Source organism: Mustela putorius, unplaced genomic scaffold (genome assembly GCF_011764305.1).
Source record: "Mustela putorius furo isolate JIRA1106 unplaced genomic scaffold, ASM1176430v1.1 tig00003988_pilon_pilon_pilon, whole genome shotgun sequence".
In the NCBI taxonomy this organism is placed as follows: Eukaryota; Metazoa; Chordata; class Mammalia; order Carnivora; family Mustelidae; genus Mustela; species Mustela putorius.
The window spans coordinates 14,533,972-14,552,445 of NW_025422127.1; the positions used below are offsets into that span (position 1 = coordinate 14,533,972).

The window sequence follows — 18,474 nt, forward strand, 5'->3', positions numbered from 1 at the left end:
TCAGAAAAAAATTTGAAGAAATAATGGGTGAAATTTTTCCAAATTTTTTTCCAAATTTGATGAAAACTATAAATCCACATATCCAAGAAGCTATATGAGCCTCAAGATAAGAAACATAAAAAACACTATAAGAAGGCACATCATAATCAAGTTATTTAAACCAGTGACTAAGAGTTTTTTAGAGGAAATCTTAGCAGCAGATTGTCAGAGAGGGACAACTGGGTGACTCAGTCAGTTAAGCATCTGCCTTCATCTTAGGTCATGATCCCAGGGTCGTGGGATTAAGTCCCACATTGGTCTCCTTGCTCAGTGGGGAGCCTGCATCTCCTTCTGCCTGCTGCTTCCTCTAATTGTGTTCTCTCTCTCCCTCTCTCTCTGACAAATAAATAAATAAAATCTTAAAAAATAAAAATAAAATTATGGGGTGTCTCAGTGGGTTAAAGCCTCTGTCTTCAGCTCAAGTTATGATCCCAGGGTCCTGGGATTGAGCCCCACATTGGGCTCTCTGCTCAGCAGGGAGCCTGATTATCTTCCTGCCTGCCTCTCTGAATACTTTGATCTCTGTCAAATAAATAAATAAAACCTTTTAAAAAAAATAAAATTAATCAGAGAAAAAAAGACACATATGTACAGAGAAACAAAGATAGGATGACCTCAAATTTCTCACTGAAAACAATGCAAACGAGAAGATAGCAATAAGAGGGCACATTAGTTCCAGTACTGAAGGAAAGAAGAAACTTTTAGCTAGACTCCCAATAAAAATACTGTTCAAAAACTAAAGTGAAGTAATGCTTCTTAAGACAAGCAAAACCTGAAAGAATCCATCCCTAGAAGACCTGCACGATAATAAAGGTTAAAGAAAGACCTTCAGGCAGAGGGGAATACGATGCTACACAAAGGAACAAAGAATGTTGGAAACGGTAACTGCATACATAGATAAGCATCTAAGAATTTTCTCTTATCACCCAAATCTCTTTGAAAGATGACTGACTAGTTACACAATATGAGGTGGAGTTTATAACATATGAAAAAGTAAAATGTGTAGCAAAGAGCACAGATGTCAAGAGGAGAGAGATGGAAATACATTATTGTAAGGTTCTTGCATGTAAAGCAATAGAATATCACGTGAAGGTGAATGGTGATAAATTAAAGATGCACACCACAAAATAAATAAAATCTTAAAAAAAAAAAAAAAAAGGGTGCATGGGTGGCTCAGTGGGTTAAAACCTCTGTCTTTGGCTCAGGTCATGATCTCAGGGTCCTGGGATCAAACACCGCATCGGGCTCTCTGCTTGGCGGGGAGCCCACTTCCTCCTCCTTCTGCCTACCTCTCTGCCTACTAGTGATCTCTCTGTTAAATAAATAAATAAAAATCTAAAAAAAAAAAAAAAAAAGATTCATGCCACAAAATCTAAAACAATCCTTCAGGGGCTTCTCAGTGACTCAGTTGGTTAAGTGTCTGCCTTAGGCTCAAGTCACAGTCTCAGGGTCCTAGGATCGAGTCCCACATGCTGAGCAGGGAGCCTAGTTCTCCCTCTGCATCTGCCCTTCCCCCATTTGTGCTCTTTCTCTCTCTCTCTCTCTCAAATAAATAAAGTCTTTTCAAAAAATAAAATAAAACCATCATTCAACTAACATAACAAAGAGTTGTGGCTAATAAGCCATCAAAAGAAGAAAGCCAACAATGAAATAATAAAAAATAACCAATTAATTCAAAAGAAAGCAGAAAGGTAGGAAGAGGGGAACAAAGAACTGATAGGACAAATAGAAAACAAATAGTAGGGTGCCTGGGTAGTTCAGTGGGTTGGGTCTCTGCCTTTGGCTCAGGTCATGATCTCAGGGTCCTGGGATCAAGGCCCGAATCAGGCTCTCTGCTCAGTGGGGAGCCTGCTTCCCCCTCTCTCTCTGCCTGCCTCTCTGCCTACTTGTGATCTCACTTTCTCTCTCTCTCAAATAAATAAATGACATCTTAAAAAAAAGAAAACAAATAGATAATTTATTTAAACTTAATGCGGTAAACTAAACTGATAATTACTTTAAATGTAAATAGTCTAAACATCCCAAATAAAAGACAGAGATTGTCAGAGGGGCTTCAAAACAAAAACTAGCAAGACTCTGCTATATGTTTCTTAAAAGAAATGCGCTTTAAGTATCAAGACATGAAAAGAAGGAAATCCTGCCTGCTGAGATAAGGTAGATGGACCTCGAGGATATTGTTTGCAGGGAGAGAATAAGAAACTGTATGTTCAAGGGCTGCAGCATTCCCCACCTGCTGGCCAGGATGGCAGGAGAACTTGGCTCTCCTCTGCCTTTGGCCTCCAACTTCCTGGGGAACCTAAGCAAGTGTCCTTTCTCCTTTATGTTTCTCATTAGCAAAGCGAGGAGTAGAGAAGTGATGTCAGGTCCCTTCTGGACTTCACATCCCAGCTTTGTCATCATCCAGGGTCCCTTTGCTCATGTCCCAGTCCCAAACCAGTAACCACAGACCAGAGCACCAGAGGCCTCAGCCACCATGAGCTCAGGCCTCCAGCAAAACCTGTATGTTCTCAGTTATATGCGGACCTGAAAAGGTCAAATTTGGGGACACCTAGCTGACTCAGTTGGAAAAGCTCGTGACTGTAATCTCAGAGTTGTGAGTTCAAGCCCCACGTTGGGTGAGGAGATTACTAAAACAAACAAACTTTAGAAAAATAAAAATAAAAAGGCCCAATCTGTGGAATTAAAAGGTAGAACGGTGATTGCCAGAGGTTCAGGGATGGGGGAAATGAGGAGATAAACTTGCACCTATAAAATGAATAAGCTCTGGCAATCTAATGTACACAGCAGTGTGCCTATAGTGAACAACACCATATCATATACTTGAAAGCTGTTAAGAGACTAGATTTTGAGTGTTATCACCAAGAAAAGATAATTACGGGAGGAAATGGAAGTGTCAGTGTCAAATAATTGTGGTAATCATTTCACAGTAGATAACACGGATTGAGGGGCGCCTGGGTGGCTCAGTGGGTTAAGCCGCTGCCTTCGGCTCAGGTCATGATCTCAGGGTCCTGGGATCGAGTCCCGCATCGGGCTCTCTGCTCAGCGGGGAGCCTGCTTCCTCCTCTCTCTCTCTCTCTCTGCCTGCCTCTCCATCTACTTGTGATTTCTCTCTGTCAAATAAATAAATAAAATCTTTAAAAAAAAAAAAAAAAAAAAGATAACACGGATTGAATCATCACATTGTACACCTTAAACTTAATATATGTCGTGTCAGTAATATCTCAATAAAACTGGAAAGACATTTAAAAAAACCAAACCACATTTGTGGTTATACTCAGGGCAGCAAAGGTAAGAGAGGTGAGAGAAAGGGACAGGAGGGAACTTGAGGGAGTCATGAATACAATACAAGTTCATTATCTTGATTGTGGCAACGGTTTCATAGGTGTATACATGTCAAAAGTTATCAAACTGTACACTTTAAATAGGCACATTTTGTTGTAAATCAGTTATATCTTAATAAAACTGTTTGAAAATGAAAGTTAATGGGGACTAGCATTCTGCAGTCCCTCACCTTCCAAATCTCTGGTTTGTAGTCTACATGTCTATACGTCCCACTGAGGAAAGCACCTGATTCCCACAGGGCAAAGAAATAAAGATCATAAACTCCATGGTGTAATAAGTCCATAAATCAATCCAAAACTTACTGAGCAGGAAAAGAAAATTCCAGAAGAGAGAACTCAGTAGCCAATTTGAACAGTTACAGCTTAGAGTTGAAAACATGGCAGAAAAAGAAAGAGAGCAGAGAGAGATAGAAAGACAGAGAGAAAGAGAATTTTCAGACCAATTCAAGCCCCTCCTCCCCACCTTTATGCTACCTGATCTTTCCCAATAATCTGAGCCAATGTTTAACCACAGAGGGTTCCATGGTCAGCTCTGTTCCCCTAGTCCTCTGCCTCTTGGAGCATGTGGGCAGCTGGCCACAAGGGGCAAGTTCCACACTTGACAAGCTGAGACACTGGTCCTACAAGGGGAAGGGGTCAAGGGAGTGATGGGCCCCAGAGGGCCCGGGTGCAGACTTGGGGGTCCTATGGAGGCCCAGCCTCTTTCCCTACCCAAGCCCTGGTCACCATGATTAGAAGATGGAGCTAGTCCTAGAGATCCTAGACCTCAGTGATCTGCTCCCCCATCCCGGCAGATTAGTCTCCTTCCCCAAATTCTGAAGGGTCCTGGCATGCTTCCCTGTAAGATGGGGGAGGCCCCATGTCCAACCTAGAAGGGAATCATTCTGCAGGCCACTCTTCTACAAAGGAACCCATTCTGTGGTGTCTTCTGTAATATTCCAGCAAATATTTAAAAAGCCTAAACTGATAAGATTCTACCCAGTGGTGAGCATCCATGACCTGTTACATGCCAGAAGCAACACTATTCTGACCACTGCTGGGAGCCGAGTCATTAACTGACAGTGGTTAACAAACCATCACACACTAGTAAAATCACAATCGTTATTCTTATATGGAGAAAAAAGCACTCATCATTTCCCTTTGTTCTTTATACTAACAAGCAACATCAAGGAGATCAGTCCTCCCAGAGGCCAGGTACTATTTAATCCTCCTCGCCCTGGTGTCCCTATGGCCTCTGTCCCTGTGGTCTAGGGCTGCCCTCCCTCCATAGCCTGCTGCTCTAAGATCCCTATTCCTAGAAATCCAGCTGTGGGACATTCTGTTGTAGCAGCATGTGGGATGTCCAGGCATTCCAGGGGTGGAGGAACTTGGTCAGCCAGTAGCCAGGGTCCAGGGAGCTAGAGAGAGCTCAGCTGAAGCTCCATGAAGAGTTTGGGTGTCCGGGGACTGAAGATCAGAAGGGAGGAGGGCTTGGAGGGGGATAAGGATCAAGGAAGCATCTGTCTTCACACAAGGTGACCTCCAGCTGGTGTTCTATGACTAGCAAAAACCAATGATTCCTTGCACGATTGACCTCTGCTCCTGGTTTTCAGTAACTTGACTTAGAAATTAAGTATAGGGGTACATGGGGCGCCTGGGTGGCTCAGTGGGTTAAGCCTCTGCCTTCGGCTCAGGTCATGATCTCAGGGTTCTGGGATCGAGCCCCGCATCAGGCTCTCTGCTCAGCAGGGAGTCTGCTTCTCCCTCTCTCTTTCTGCCTGCCTCTCTGCCTACTTGTGATCCCTGTCTGTCAAATAAATAAATAAAATCTTAAAAAAAAAAAAAAAAAAAAAAGTATAGGGGTACCTGGCTGGCTCAGTCGGAGGAGCGTATGGCTCTCTTGATCTTGTTCGGGGTCATAAGTTCAAGCCCCACATTGTGTGTAGAGACAACTTAAAAATAAAATTGTAAAAATAAATACAAAAATCAATTTTTTCTAAAAAATAAATTAAGCATAAAATGGTTGGCGGATGATGTTTTTGACTGGGCTGAGACTGGTGGGCAAGTAATTTACATTCCCTCCTGGCAGAGTTGAATCCTCTTACCAAAACCCTGTCCTACCACCTTCCCCCCAACATCACGCCTTTTGGGTTCTCTGGAGACTTCTCATCCCCATGGTTAGAGCTTTAGGGGACAAGCCTCGGTGGGAAGTCATGTTTGCATTTCCCTCCAGGGGGCTGAGGATGGAGAGCAGGAGAGCTAGATCAAATGTTCACCGGTCTTCCCAGGCAAGAGACCCAGCCCCAGCACCGGCACCGCTGGCTGCACAGGGCACATTGTCATTTCTCTTTAGCACTCACACTGGCTCCCTCCTAACCAGGAGGGAGAACACACAGCAGACATGTACTCTGTCCACTCCCAAGTTTTGCCCAAATAACCCGTACTTCTTATTTCTAATTCTCTTCTGCCCCCATTACCTCGAACCCACTGCAAGCAGAAGCAGTCACTGCCCCGGCCTCCCGGAGCGACCGTTCCTACGAGATCACCAACAAACAGCCCCCATGCCACCAAAGCCAACACTCCAGTCTCCTCCGTACCCTTCTTGACCTTTCTGCAGCATCTGATGTCGTTGTCCTTCCCGGCCCCTCCGACCTCATCACTTCCCTTGCCTCCCAAAACACTTCACGGTCCTGGTGGTCATCCTTCTGCACTGCTGTCTCCTTATCTGCCCCCTGCTCTTTCCTCCCCTTCCCCCATTCCTTGTTCTCTCTTCTCGCCATGAAAGGGCTAATCACCCACCAATTTATATCTCCCATCTGCATCTCCCTCGCAGACCACAGACTTCTGTGTTTTACTGCCTAGCGGACAGCTCCCCTTGGATGGCTAAGAGATAGCTCCAGTCAGTGTTCCCAAAATGCAACTCCTTTTTTTCTTCTGAATACCTGTTCCATCACAGTGGAGGGCTCATCCTTCCTCCCCAGTGCTCAGGCTGTACCCCTTGGGACTGCTGAGACCAGAAAGCATCAGTGGGGGTGACAAGAAGTATCTGATTCTGCCTACATCATGGGTTGGGGGGGGGGTCACCAGTCCCAAGCATTCTGGGTGTTGAGGAACTCACCCTGTCAGCAGCCAGGGTGTAGAGAACCCAGTTGAAGGTTCATGTTCAGAAGCACCCAGAATCTGGGTAGTCAGGTAGATTTGAGGGTTGGGGGGGATGGGAGGAATCAAGGATGACGCTGACACTGTCAGCCTTGTGACCGGTCTGCTTCTTCCCTGACACCTATACACTCCATTCCCAACAGCAGCCAAAGAGATTCTTTCAAAATGTAAGAACTGTAAGAAATGGGGTACCTGGTTGGCTCAGTAGGTTAAGTGTCTGCCTTCGGCTCAGGACATGATCCCAGGGTGCTGGGATCGAGCCCCATGGCAGGCTCCCTGCTCTGTGGGGAGTCTTCTCTCCCTTTTCTCCCTGCCCCTCCCCACTTGTGCTCTCTGCTATTCCCGGTGCGCGCTCTCTCTCTCTCTCCCAAATAAATAAAATCTTTTTAAAAATAATAAAATGTAGATCATGTCACTCCTGCTCAAAACCCTGCTCTGAATCCCCACGTCACTAGAGCCACAGCCAAAGTCTCAAAGTAACTGACAAGGACCTCCCCGATCTGCCACTCCCTGACCCCAGCCTCTATCTACTCCCCTCCTCACAACTCCTCAAACCAGCCAGTCAGCCTCTTGCTTTACGACTCTTAAATCTTGTGTGTCCTCTGCTCGGAGCACTTTCACCCTCAAGAGCCACACAGCCAACTCTCTCACTCCTGGCAAACTTTGGTTCACATGTTCTCAGTGCCCCCTCCCCTCCACCCCTCGCACACACTCCTGATCCCCTTACCCAGCTCTCCTTGGTCTTTTTCCATAGCACTCCTTAACTTCTGATATACTGTCTAATTTTCCCATTTAGTATGTTTCTTGTCTGTTTCCCTCCTCTAGAATGTAAGCCCCACAAGGACAGGGAATTGTTCTATTCTGTTTATACACGGATGCCAACAATTTAGAAGAATGCTGGGCAAATGGAATGTAGCCAATAATTGCTTTAAATGACATGGTCAGGGTCAGGGCTTGTGTGGGCTGTGTGCTGGGATGGCTGGCTGAGACTGGAGAGTCTAGAAAGCCATTAGGGGTGGGCAGGCCCCAGGTTTTGGACAGCAGAGAAGGTGCTCACCAAGTAGACGGCTGAGGCAGGCAAGGCTCCCATCCATCTCCCTGAAGAGCCTACTAGCTGCTTTTGATTTGAGATGAGCTTCTTTCTATTACTTTCTCAGCTTCTCTGGTTTTTGACTATAGTGTTTCACTGTTCTCCTGCTTTTTCTTTTTCTTTTTTCTTTCTTTCTTTTTTTTTTTTAATTTCACCTGCTTTTCTATCATATTCTTGCCTCAGCCCTTTCTCTGCTCGGGAAGTCACTTCAAATTGGGATCTACCAGATGTTAAAGCTGGAAGGAATCAGAGAAGACATCGTCGGTTTAGAACAAAAAATATGTAAGTTTAGAACAAAAATATGTTTGGGGAACTTTTTCATTCCTGACCTCATCACTGAACAAATATGGATAAAAAGTGCCCGCCTAACGTATCTTCTCGCTCTGCCCCAAGTCCCAAAGGGGCTGTTTAAGTCTGGGAAGTTGAAGAAAGGGCCTCTAAGCAGTCTGATAGGGTCCATTACCTGAGCACGGTTCACCCCAGTGTGCCCCCAGCATCTTTCTCCAGAACTTGCTCAAAACATTCCTCTCATCCCCTAGGAGTCCCCAGGGATCCCTAGTTGGAGAATCATGGGTTTAAGTAAAATCACTACACCAGGAGGAAGAAGGGTGGAATCCATGTAAGTAGTCTCCACTCTCCTCACCTTCCTGCCCCACACGGGTAACAAAGGGTCCTGTCAGAAAGAGGCATCAGTCTGTTCCTTGCCAGACAAGGGGGTGAGAAGAGCAAGTGTTGGAGTCCATTCCCTGGAGGAACTTGCTTTCCCAGGAAGGCGAGGGGAGCTGAATGATGACAGAAAGGTTAAACCACAAGGAGCACCACAAACCAGGCCTGTCCGTCTAAAGACCCCACACATCCTAGGTGAGTCCTCCTTACCTTGGCAAAGGAGGCTTTCCATTAATTTACCCGGTGGCCCTGGATGACTCATGCCCTTCAGAGCAAACCTGAGCATCAGCCTCTAGCTCCAAAGACCCTCAGAACACTTCCCTCCAGCTGCTGTCGTCCATCAAGGAAAAGACGAGTCCTAAGGCGCTACGTTTGATCAAGGGAAGAGACTGTGGGTGGCAGTGTTAGGGATTAAACAGTTTGACTGGATCCAGGACACAGAAAAGGTGTCTCCACTCCCAGTCAGAATCAGCACCGCTGGAAGGCTATCCAGGGAAGAAGCCGCCAACAAGCTGGCACACCCACCCCCTTCCCTCACAAGCCCATGGCAAGAACCAAGGGACCCCCTACTCTTCCTGGGCCTGCATTTCCACCCAAGCCAGCCTCACACTCTCCGGGCCGGCACGCACTTACCACAAAGCCCTGAGGCAGAGCTCAGATCCAAACACGGCCAGACAAGCTCCCCTCAATGGGGTGAGCCCACACTCTGCCCCCCCTCACCACACACACACACACACACACACACACACACACATGCACACACACACACTGCTCCTGGTCACAGCTCCCTTTGCTTCCCTTTCCTCAGTCCCAGTGGTTTTGCAACAGAAATCACTGAAAATCACTCCCTCCCGTCTCTTCGTGCCACTCCCGCTAATTCCCAGGCCAACCTTTACCCAATTCCAGAGAGGCTTGGGGAAAGCTGCTCACCTCCTAATCTTCCTGCCATGTGAGGAGCTAAGCTGGTTACTAGGCTCCAGATACAGAGCCCCAAAACCCAGCTTAGCCTCCAGACTCCTCCTCCGCCCTGGACCAGCCTCGTCCCTCCACCCAGCTCACTGAAGGGAGGCATGTGGAGTGTCCAAGGCTGGGGTGGAAGTGGGAAGACCTCTTTTCTTCCCTCACACACCGCACAGAACAAAGTCCTGTGATTTCAGGCTGCTGGCCAGAAATCCCCCGGGGGGAGAAAGGACATATCAGCCCATCCCTCCCCTCTGGAAACATACAAGTTAACTTCCAACTCCAAGGCCAGGCCACCAATTGCCACGATCCTGAGAACAGCACTCCAAGACTTCAGAGCGCCAAGCCAGCCCTCCCACCTCCCCTGTCCAAAACCACTGGGAGGCGGAGCTCCATGCATTTGAGAGGATCCGACTCCCCAGGAAAAGGACAGGTGTTAGGCTGGGGCACCCGCCAATCCTGTGGCCCACAGAATAACCACGGCCCTCAGCGTCCGACTCCCCAGGAAAAGGACAGGTGTTAGGCTGGGGCACCCGCCAATCCTGTGGCCCACAGAATAACCACGGCCCTCAGCGTTTCCCCACGTGACCTACCTCCCCATTGCCCCTTCCTCCAGCCCAGACGTCCAAACTGGATCTGGGGAGCCCCAACACCTGTATGCTTTACCCACCAACAAGGAGATCTTCCTAACCTACTGCTCACCCAGAATGCTTCAGGACCTGAGAAATCCCTCTGAGCTCTCCCACAGAGGGCTGGGATTGCCTGAAAGTGAGGTACTGGTCAGAGAATGACCACCACTGCCGGGCAGGAGCGGAGCTGCCCCCAGCGGGCTGGAATGGGGTGGGGGGAGCAGGAAGCCAAAAAGAACCTGGAGTTAATGCCACCTGCCCGCAAAGTTCAGGGAGAGCCGCTGGTATCAAAGGTTATGACACTGGGAGGGCTTGGGTAATGACTGCCTTCAGGAATGGCATCAGGCCAGAGGAATACAGGGAGACACGGACTAAGGAGTTTCAGGACCACAGGACAGTTCAGTAGCAACATCTTCTCCAACATCGCTGCCATTTATTAAGCTCCTGACCTACGTGACCACTGATTCTTACGGCAGCTTGCAAGGCAGGTACTGTTATCTTAATTTACAGGGAGAGCCACTGAGGCTCTGAGAGGCTTAAATGACTCGCCCAAGATGACACACAGATTAAGTAGCAGAGCCAGGGTCCAAACTCTGATCTGTCTGGTTCCAAACCTACGTTCATACTCCTAGGGTGCCACAGCAACATAGAAAAGCCCTGGGGAAAGTCACATAATGTGTCTAGGTCTCAATCTCCTAGGTCTGCAGTGTCCTTCCTGACCCATAAGGGTCTTTCCAACTCCAGCATTTCTGTGCACCCATGGGACTCCCCAGAGGGGCAGTACGTGTGGGAGATGGAGACATCCTCCTTCCAGGGGTGTGTGGGGTGGCACAGTGGCTCTCACCTCCCCCATTTTTGTAGCAGAGATAGGGAAACCTCCAGACATTGCCGAGACCAATGATCTCCCCAGCCACTGACAGCACAAACTCCATCTTGTTGTTCCAGTGTCCCCTTTCCAGGGTGCCATCTTCCTTCGCCTTTTCCATGACTGGGTATGCTGGCTTTGTCTCTCCATTACTGGTTGTGTTCGAGACCCTGCTATCCATCCCACCTGGAAAAGAAGCAAAGTGCTCTATTAACTGCTGGGAATCCTGGGAAGAAAGGCTTCCCCTTCCTTCACCGGCAGATTCCCAAGGGAATGAGTGCACTGGAAGAAAGTAGATTCCTACCCCCTTGCCTGTAGACCCATGTTCTCCTTAGCATCTCTCACTGGTAACAGCTGAGTAATAGCTGCAGAGAATGTATCTTCCTTTCCTGTTCAGAAAGAAAGCATGGAGACTGAGGTACAGGCATGTGCTACACAGGGCAGATCCTCTTGGGTGGGGGCTTGTGGATATGGAAGAATCCACATGGCCCCTGGGTTGTCTAAGTTCCTCTCTGCCAGCCTATGGCTCGCTTTGAATGTGTTACCATGACCTTCAGTGTCTATATTCTGTATGCTGGGGACAGTTGAAAAGATCCTCAAGGCCACCAATTTCCCTTGCAGGAATTTAGTCTAGCAAAGTAACTGTGACTGTGGGTAAAGATTTGGCATTGAAGATGTTCATTATTTACAACAGCAAAAAATTAGAAAGTACGTAAGGTCCCAAAGCGATAGATAGGTTAATAAATTATGGCACATACAGACCCTGGAGCCTTATACTATCATCAAAAATTGTATTGCAGAAGAAAAGGTAATGAAACGAAAGTGCTCACAATATGTGAAGCGAAAAGTTATCAAAGAGCATACTTGATACCATTATGTTTGGAAATATTTCATAAAGCGTATGCATTGGAAGCTTAGGATAGCCACCAAAATGGTTCTCTCTCCATGGTTGGAATATAGGAATGTTTTCCTTATTTCCATTTTTACATTTTCATCAAAGAACATGATTTATTTTGTACTATTTAAATAAAAGCAAGTTCTTAAAAAATCCTTCCCAAGGAATGAGAAAGGCTGAGGGGGTCCTGGAATTCTGCAGAAGATGGGCTGATTTTTTCAGCTATCCTTCCTTGTCTCTCAGAAGTCAACATAAAAGAAAGATGAACTATGGGCTCGTGTGTGTGTGTGTGTGTGTGTGTGTGTGTGTGTGTGTGTGTTTGTCTGTGTGATGTTACACATAGGAATCTGTTACAGTAGAGAAGAAAACATGAAATTAGTAAAGAAACACTGTGGGGTGCCTGGGTGGCTCAGTGGGTTAAGCCTCTGCCTTCGGCTCAGGTCACGATCTCAGGGTCCTGGGATCGAGCCCTGCATTGTATCATCGGGTTCTCTGCTCAGCAGGGAGCCTGTTTCTCCCTCGCTCTCCGCCTGCCTCTCTGCCTACTCGTGATCTCTCTCTCTCTGTCAAATAAATAAATAAAATCTTTTTTAAATTTTTAAAAATTAAAAAAAAAATAAAGAAACACTGGTCCAAATGCTTCCCTACCCTATTCTAGACTCTTACCAGGATTAAAGATAAGACTGGACATGGTTCACATTTAGTGAGCAATTACTACTAAGCACTTTACAGATATTTGGTTCCTTTAATCCACAGCCACCCTGAAATGTAAGCAGTATTAGTTCTGCTTTGTAAATAAGGGAGCTGCAGCTCAGAGAGGTTAGGTAACATGTCTGTAGCTCTACAGCGAGATAATGGCATCGGCGGGACTTGAACCAACTCTGTCCCTGCTCTTTCCATTAAATCTCTCGATTACATTGGCTACCCAGGTTGATCAGCATGTCTCAGTAGCATCTTCTGATAACTCCCTCCTGATAACTCCCTTTTCTGGAAAAGAAGGCAAATGGGCTTTTTCATACACCTCAGGAAAAATTCATGCTAACAGAACTTTCTCAGGGATAGCCTCATCTTGCCCAGGCTCCCCTATGGCTCCGCCTCCCCAGGGGGGGGCCACCTCAGGGACTGGAACAAGGAACAGTAGGAAAGTCAAGGAACAGTAGGCACCTTCACTCATTTGATAAATTAGGGAATAGGCTGCAGAGATCTTGAGCTAAGAAGGAGAAACCCAACCAGCTGGTCCCGAGAAGGTTCCTCAGTCCTTTCAAGAAGCTTGTCTAACGCCTCATGCTCATCCTGAGCCTCTCTTTACCATCCGATGGGAGTCCTCCAATGGTGGAATGCTATCTCCCTCCCTCCCTCATCCTCCCAGACCCTAGAAGAAACCGCAGGCCTCTCCTGGGTCCCTGGCCTTGTGAAGGTGCCTCTCAGAGGTAGTGTGCTGCAGTTAGAAGGTCATGAGCTGGTCAAGCCCGGCACAGACCTTAGCTCTGCGCTGTGCCACTCGCTGTCTGACTCTGGGGAAGTGAATTAACTACTCTGAGTCTCCATTCACTCATCTGTGAAAGCAAGAAGGACTAAGTGGGGCACTAGATATATATAAAGGAAAGCACCTCGTAGAATAACAGTACTCAGATTTTTATTTTCTTTCAGTATTGCCAAAGAGGTGTTCATTGTCTCATCTCACAGAAAAGAAAGGCTTTCTTTCCTCTCAGTCTAGGGTTCTTATCCTCTAAAGCCCATGGGCCCTCAAGTCCATGGCCACTGAACCTTCAGAAAGCCCAGAATATAGCATCTAGTCTTTGCACAGGCACACAGAAGTGGCAAGATCTGTTTTCTAGGAGAACCAAAAAAATCCTTGGGTTGTACGAACTATGATCTTACCAACCTGTAGTCTGAGACCCAGAAACAGAAGAAAAAGAGAGCGAGAGAGAGAGAGAGAGAGAGAGAGAGAAGAAAATGTCACCAACCTTAGTGTGCTTGCTGCCAGAGGTCCAGTGGGGTGGGGGAAAGAATGATCTAAGGGGGAAGGGGAAGGTGCTGGCTATTTAAAGTGTGGTTCCAACTCCTCTGCCGCACTTGTAATTCTAAACTTGGCCCAGCCCACATTCCGCCTCCTGCCTGCCCCCCTCCACGTTCCCTCCCCTGAGCACCAGACAACTCACAGCCCGGGGAGTGCGAGCGCACCCTGGCAGGTCAGGCCAGTTGCTTGAGAGGCCGGGCAGCAGGCAGTCTTCCCCAGACCTCACAAGCTCTTTCCTCTGGCCACCTCAGGGTCTCCTTAGAGGGATTCTGCCTTCCACCCTTTCTCTGGCTCCAGCGCTCCTATACTCCCATCAGGAATAGGTGTTCCTTTGGTCAGGTGCCCAGTAAATTGAATGTGCATTTCTCTAAGCATTCTGCAGTTTATGATTTGGTGTGGACCATGATTAAGAATAAAGATACATGGGGGCGCCTGGGTGGCTCAGTGGGTTAAAGCCTCTGCCTTCAGCTCAGGTCATGATCCCAGGGTCCTACGATGGATCCCGCCCCTGCATCCGGCTCTCTGCTCTGCAGGGAGCTTGCTTCCTCCTTTCTCTCTGCCTGCCTCTCTGCCTACTTGTGATCTCTGTCTGTCAAATAAATAAAATCTTAAAAAAAAAAAAAAGGAATAAAGATATATACGGGCACCTGAAATTAATGTCATGTTGTGAATCAACTATAACTCAATAAAAAAATACACTAATGGAATGAAAAAAAAATCAGTTATCATTTTTGCAGGTTGTACGCTACTATTTATTTTTTACTTTTTGTTTTACTGGCAAAATTATAGGCATAAAATTCAATAAAGGGAGACTTTTGTCAGAAAAAAAGGAATAAAAATACGTAGATTATAGAAATCTGAGAAGTCAGAAAAACGCCCTCACACACAGATTTTTTAAAGATTTTATTTATTTATTTGAAAGTGAGAAAGCAGGAGCTGGGAGGAGGAGCAGAGGGCGAAGCCGACTCCCCGCTGAGTAGGTCGCCCCACCAGTGGCCCAGTGCGGAGCTGGGGCTGGATCCCATGACCCTGAGGCCATGACTCGAGCCCAAGTCAGAGGCTTCACGGAATGAGCCATCCTGGCCCCTCATTTGCGCATTTATATACATATGGGAAAGTCAAAACAATTAATACTAGTTCTATCTGGAGAGTAGGGTTGGGGCCCGGAAATGAAACATGAAGTACGGGACATTTTTCACTTCTGTTTTCGATTTTTTGGATTGTTAAACAATGTACTAGTTTCGATTTTTTTTTTTTTAACGATTTTTTAAACCAATAAAGAGAAGAAAGTGCCAAGCTTAAGCCCTAAACTCATCCTAAGCGGAAGAGCTGGCTGGGAAGAGGAGGCGGCAGCGTCCAGTCCCCGGCGTTTCGCACTCCGCGTCAGGGCAGGAGCAGAGTGGGGCGGCAGAGCACCGGCCCAACACCGAACGCCCCGTGGGATGCATGCTGGGCCCGGATGCGCCCTGGGTGCCGAGGCCAGATGGTCCAGAGCGGAGTCCCCGCTCCATCACTTTCCGTGTTGTGGCCTTGTTGCTCAAAAACCTTGTTCTCAGGCGCCTGGGTGGCTCAGTGGGTTAAGCAAACGCCTTTGGCTCAGCTCACGATCCCAGGGTCCTGGGATGCAGCGCCACCTCAGGTTCTCTGTGGGCAGTGTGCTTTCCCTCTCCCCCTCCCCCTGCTTTTCCACTCCCATTCCCCCTGCTTGTGTTCCTGCTCTCACAGTCTCTCTCTGTGTCAAATAAATAAATAAAATCTTTAAAAAAATTTAAAAAACTAACGTTATAAAAACAACAACACCACAACTTGCTTTTGAAAAATCTATAAAAAGGTGTGCCTGCTCCTTACCTTGCAGGGTTGAGTGAGGTTTTGGCAGGTAACGAGCATATGTGAAGGGCCCAGTCCATGGGTAGCAAGCCTTCGAATGGTAGCTGGTATTGATCCTTAGGAAATCATTCACAGTGAGCAGGGAAGGTTTCCTGAAGGAGATGAGATCCAGAGACCCCTGAGCAAAGCTGGGCTCAGGCCAGACTGTAAGAGTCTGGGGCTGGGGGCGGGGCTTGGGGTGGATGACTGAATGGGATACACAAAGGTGCCTGGGGGTGCCTGGATGGCTCAGTCAGTTAAGCATTTGCTTTCAGCTCAGGTCAAGATCCCAGGGTCATGGGATCGAACCCCATCCCTGGCTGCCAGCTCAGCTCTCTCTCTCTCTCAAATAAATAAATAAATCTATGAAAAAAAAAAAAGCCCAGGGAGCCTCGCAGAGACAATTATTCCTGTGTTTCTGCTGCTCTTCTCTCCCCTTCTGACCATCCCTCCATCTTATTTAACTGTTAAACAAGAGACCAAAAGTGTTCTCCCAGAGAGGTTGCAAACTCATGCAAAAAACTCCATTTTCAAAGGTAATGCTATTAACTTCTGTTTTTACTTACCATCAAGTGCTACTTACTAATGACCTATGAACTGAGCTGCTAATCATTACAAACTCTAGTATTTGTGCTCTAAAATGACCAGGTAACTGGAGTGTACTGAACCTCAGATGGATATAGGAATAGTATTCTAAGTTAGGACACCAGACAGCCATCAGCAATGTTGCACAGCCTCTCTTACGCGCTCTATGTGCAAGAACTAGGGTTCCCTGTTTCCAGGAAAGACTCCCAGTGACCAGGGCACCATCAGGATCAGGCTGAGTTCCTTCAGCCTTGAATTAGAGTCGTTTAGAGTTGCTGCCCTTGTACAAAGGAATGTTCAGTTTTGCTTGTTGATCCTGTTGTTTTTACATAACCACTTACATTTTACCTTTTTAATATTTTATTTTTTAAGTAATCTGTACACTCACCGTGGGGCTCAAACTTACATCTCCGAGACAGAGCCGCTCATTCCACTGACTGAGTCAGCCAGGCACTCCTACGTATTATCATTTTGATTGCTGTTTTGTTCCTCTCCAAATCTTTGTTATCCCCAATTTCTTTTTCTCTGTAAAGTAGGAACTGGTGCTGTAAGTCTTCTGCCCTGTTTAGGTTGACCAATTTTTACAACGTTTGAAAATCGCTGGTAAAAAAAAAAAAAAAAGAAAGAAAATCGCTGGTAAATGAGTGACAGTGGCTCACAACTCCCTGTCTGGGGTTTAGCACAAATCAGGCAGGACTAGCCTTGCTTCTACCTCACTTAGCCATCAGCCTTTGCCCTCCCGGGTCAGGAAACCTGAAAATAGGGAACATGAGAGTCAGTTTTCAAGAGTTCTCACTCAAGAGGCCGTGATGGTTCTAAGACTCGGACTGTTAGGTTAATGGAAGGATGTGGTCCTCAAACAGAAATAGAGTGAACCATGGAGAAAGTGGGCCTGGCAGGTCTTGGCTTCTAGCCCGTTGATCCCGGCATATTGCAATGTCAATATGCCATTATATACTCTGCCAGCATTTTTTTTTCTCTCTACTAGGAGTGGCACAAGGGTAAAAAAATTTTCAAATGAGCATGATTCATTTCGAAAAGAATATTTCTGAGCAACACCAGTTTCAACATTGGAATGAGTTAATGAAGAAAGTGGAGAGAGATCTTTAAATGAACAGGCACTGGGGCACCTGGGTGGCTCAGTTGTTAAGCCTCTGCCTTTGGTTCAGGTCATAACCCCAAGGTCCTGGGATGGAGTCCCGCATCAGGCTCCCTGCTCAGCGGGGAGTCCACTTCTCCCTCTGCCACCACCCTGCTTGTGCTTTCTCTTGCTCCCTCTTCTCTCAAGTAAATAAATAAATAAAATCCTTTAAAAACAATTAATAGGCATAGTTCTCTTTAACCACAGAGGTGAGGAACCTGTTGACCTTTTCGATCTCTTTTCAAATATCTGAAAGAGAAGAAAAGAACAAGAGGAGGGGCGCCTGGGTGGCTCAGTGGGTTAAAGCCTCTGCCTTCGGCTCAGGTCATGATCCCAGGGTCCTGGGATGGAGCATCAGACCCTCTGCTCAGCGGGGAGACTGCTTCCTCCTCTCTCTCTGCCTGCCTCTCTGCCTACTTGTGATCTCTGTCCGTCAAATAAATAAATAAAATTTTTCAAAGAAAAAAAGAAAAGAACAAGTGGAATCAACTCCACAAATTATAGTTTTGCTAAAACTGGAACAATTCAAGCCACAAAGTGAATAAGGATGGTACTGGATTTTAACCCAAAGAATGAAATATATTCACAAACCCATGCTAATAAAATAAATAATCAATCAAATAAATGAATGGGAGGAAAAGGGCAGCTCTTCTGTACAGTAGAATTCTAATTAATAAAAGTAGAAGGAAAGCAAGAAATAGAAACTCACCACTAGACAAACCCCACTGTAATCCTTGGTGGAGACAAGATCTACCGATGACTGCTAAAATGAATGGGTGAGAAGTTTACATAGTCTCGAAGCATCTCCTCCAAGATATTTATTATCTACAAAGAGAGAGTCACTTCATGGTGGAGACGTCAGACAGAAACCACCATAACCAAGTGGCCCAGGCCAGCATCTCTTGTAATAAGACATACTGCTATCCATATCACGAACCGAGGAAATGATGTACTAAGAAAAACACAACCACGCTCCTGCCAAAAATGCAGTTTAGTCATGAGGAAACCTAAGACAAAGCCAGAGGGGGACACTGGACCAAATAACTGACAAGGAGACAGAGATTGTTTTAGGCCTCAGGAGACCGAGGGGAAGTAACATTCACATGTCCCCTGGGATCCTCCCAAGGGTCCTAGACTGAATGCTAGAACATAAAAGGGCCACTGACCAGTGTCAAAACCGGTGCCATGTACAGAAGGCCTTCAGGCTGATGGCGCTCCGCCCACACTAGGTTCCTGTTC

General features: G+C 46.7%; 1 protein-coding gene across 3 annotated transcripts in view; it reads right to left on the reverse strand.

The window, feature by feature from the left end:
- SLC6A13 (solute carrier family 6 member 13) overlaps positions 1-18,131 on the reverse strand; it is a 42,302-nt gene extending 24,171 nt beyond the window's left edge. Inside the window, exons 1-4 of one of the 3 annotated variants that reach the window (XM_013046491.2) lie at positions 17,945-18,131; positions 16,501-16,694; positions 15,492-15,622; positions 10,708-10,914 (exon numbers count right to left, since the gene is read on the reverse strand). In XM_013046491.2, the coding sequence (XP_012901945.1) occupies positions 10,708-10,914; positions 15,492-15,622; positions 16,501-16,523 (361 nt within the window). In that variant the 5' untranslated portion in view covers positions 16,524-16,694; positions 17,945-18,131. Of the gene's footprint in view, positions 1-10,707; positions 10,915-13,590; positions 13,692-15,491; positions 15,623-16,500; positions 16,695-17,944 lie in introns of those variants that run through there. The other 2 variants (XM_004773707.3, XM_013046492.1) reach the window with 2 other exon arrangements.
- Positions 18,132-18,474: the final 343 nt, after the last annotated feature.